At 35.4% G+C, this 2905-nt stretch overlaps 1 protein-coding gene across 1 annotated transcript; it reads left to right on the top strand.

The window, feature by feature from the left end:
* The first annotated feature begins 808 nt into the window (after positions 1-808).
* LOC136078673 (zinc finger MYM-type protein 1-like) lies at positions 809-1357 on the top strand. Its single transcript, XM_065794458.1, has one exon. It carries the CDS (start codon positions 809-811, stop codon positions 1355-1357), a length of 549 nt encoding a protein of 182 aa, XP_065650530.1.
* The last annotated feature ends 1548 nt before the right edge of the window (positions 1358-2905 follow it).

Raw genomic sequence — 2905 nt, 5'->3', positions numbered from 1 at the left:
AGGTTTTCACAATACTTTTTTTTCAGAATACTGGAAAAAATGTCTAAAAAACGACTAAGTAGTAATATTTTGGATTACTTCAATTTTAAACGTGTTGTAATTACAGATGATTCCAAAAGATCACAGGAACACATTACTCTTCCTCAACGGGTAGTAGCACCAAGTGAAAGGCTTTGTGATGCAAGACAGCAACAAGATGTTGATGCATGCAACGGAAACATGCAGAAAACGTCAGAAGTTATGATTGCAGATAAATCATCAGAATGTAAAAATGATAACGATAACTCAGTTTTCGATGTTGGACTTAATATTCAGGCAACAGCTAGAATAAATAACAAGTATCGTATACTAACCGAACCATTCAAGCCCCATGAATTTTATGATTTCAAAAAAGACGTGCCAGAACATGAAGCTAGAAAGCGACGGTTTAGACATGCATGATTGGTTCAATATGCTCCTTGGCTGGCGTACTCTTCAAAACTAAAAGGTGCTGCTTGTATATATTACATTCTTTTCCCACAAAAAGTATATCGAGGTTTTCAAGGTGCATTTATTATTACAGCGTTTAGAAAATATAAGGATTTTAACGAATGTGCTCGAAATCACATGTCATCGTCATGGCATATGTGTTCTCAACAAGAAGCTGAAAACTTCATGGCAGTGAGAAGAAATTGTATGTCAGCTTGATGATTCTATAAAACGCATTGCTGAAGCAAACAGACAGAAGCTCTTTTCTATTCTTTCAACGATTTTGTTGAGTGGAACAAATGATTTGGCTCTGCGAGAGTAGGAAGCAAGTAAAGGAAATATGCATCAGCTATTGAACTTTCGAATTGAGGCTGGTGATAAGATTATAAAAAATCACCTTGATACTACTGCAAAGAATGCAAAATATACAACACATCAAACCGAAAAAGAATTGATCAAAATATCTGAACAGATTCTGGTAAATGATATTGTGTCAGCTACAAATAACTCCATTGGATTTTCAGTATTAACTGATGAAGCAGCCTATATTACAGGGACAGAACAATTATCCATTGGATTACGCTTTGTCAACCCAACAAAAGAGCAAATGATTTGGGAAGAATTTCTTGGATTTGTTCCACTGAACGATATGTCTGCAGCTTCAATTTCCGACGCCATATTAAGAAAATGTTTATCATTAGGTCTCAATTTAGATCGTCTGTTAGGTCAGGGATACGATGGTTGCTCAACCATGGCAGGAAAGAATAACGGCGTTCAATCAAGAATCAGAATTAAATATCCAAAAGTAGCTTTTGTTCATTGCTCATCAGATAGACTGAACTTGGTTGTAAATGATATGAGTGCATTTCCGCAAATTCATTTTTTCTAAAACTAAAACACTAGCTTGTCTACCAATGTTAAAATGGGCAACTACATCAAAAGTGCTAAATTGAAGATGTGTAAGCGAGGCATAATGGCCTTTTGGTATACGCTCCCATATTGTCATGTTAAAAGACTTATTGTTATTTTGGGTAAGGCCATGCAGACATTTTTTAAAATAATTTCACTACTTAATTCATCATAAATTGGCTTAAGTTTCCAAACAATAGATATTGGTAAGCCAGGACCGGGTCTGTATGTTGAGGCATGGTTTGCTTTGTCACGATTTTATAATTTTCCACGACCGCCAAGACCTTTTTCTTTTTTTAAAAAATTACGTAACTGTATTCCAACTCTTTTTTGCACATGGCCAACACATTCAAGTTTATAAGAACACCTTGATAAACATTTTTTCCGACATCATAACCTTTGCTATCTCCATCACCATAGAAACCAGTATATCGTAGATTATGTTATTCAATATTACAACCCCATATTCTGCGGGCTCCTTCTGGCTCCATTCCACCAGGTAATTCTTGGTAATTAAAAGTACATTTATGTTTATCCTCCCATTTTTCATAGGCTAATGGGTTTTCTTTCTTTAGATGTTCTTTATGAAAACATGCTTTACTTACCTATATTTTGAGAAAAACATTAAAATCTGAAGTATGTAACATCAAATAGATTTTTATATTTTTAAAAAAAGCAATCTTTCTAGTATGTAATATATATATATATACAGGGCCGTACCGAGCCAATTTTGCGCTTTGGGCAAGAAAAGAAAATTGCGCCCCCTCTTCCCCTCCCTTCCCTCTCCCCCTCCTTAAAAAAAAAAGAAGTAAATTAAACGAAAAAAATGATTTATTGATCACAAAATTTATCACATCAAGTTATAAGTAAAATTTGTCATTAAGGTTGCACAAACTTTAGTTCAATGCCACTTTTTTGGCTTTTCTTGAGGCAAATTCACTAATGACATCATCAAAATCAATGTTGTTTGCCACTTCATTTTCAATTGAAATTATTGCCAAACTAGACAAACGTTCATGGCCAATTGTTGACCTCATATAGTGTTTTATGAGCTTAAGTTTACTGAAACTTCTTTCACACGTAGCAACTGTGACTGGTTTGGTGAGGAAGATGCGAATAGCAATTGTTGTGTTGGGATAAGCATCGGTCAAGGAATATTTATGAATGAGCTGCAAAATGTCGATCGGGCTAGATTTTTCAAAGTTGTCCATCATTGCGGCAGCTTAATTGATTAAAGCTTGCCATTTCTGACTGGAAATTGGAAGAATCTAAATCTGCCTTGTCAATTTGAGATAAATTTGCAGCTTTTTTCTTGAGTTCATCCACTGAACTTTTAGAGAGTGAATACCTGCTTAGGTAGCCAAAATCAGAGGATACAGCAGACATCAGCCTCAAACCGCCACTCTATTTGTGTAATAATGCTGTCAAACACAAGGTTGCACTGAGATCCGAATTCTGTTTCTGCTTTGAGAAGGTGAGAGTCATCTTCAGCTTCATAAAGTGCTATTCGCTTCACTTTGCGCTTCCT

The sequence above is a fragment of the Hydra vulgaris genome, chromosome 03, assembly GCF_038396675.1.
Source record: "Hydra vulgaris chromosome 03, alternate assembly HydraT2T_AEP".
Taxonomy (NCBI): Eukaryota; Metazoa; Cnidaria; class Hydrozoa; order Anthoathecata; family Hydridae; genus Hydra; species Hydra vulgaris.
The sequence above is the reverse complement of the archived record's forward strand: the minus strand, read 5'-3'. Positions and strand labels throughout refer to the sequence as shown.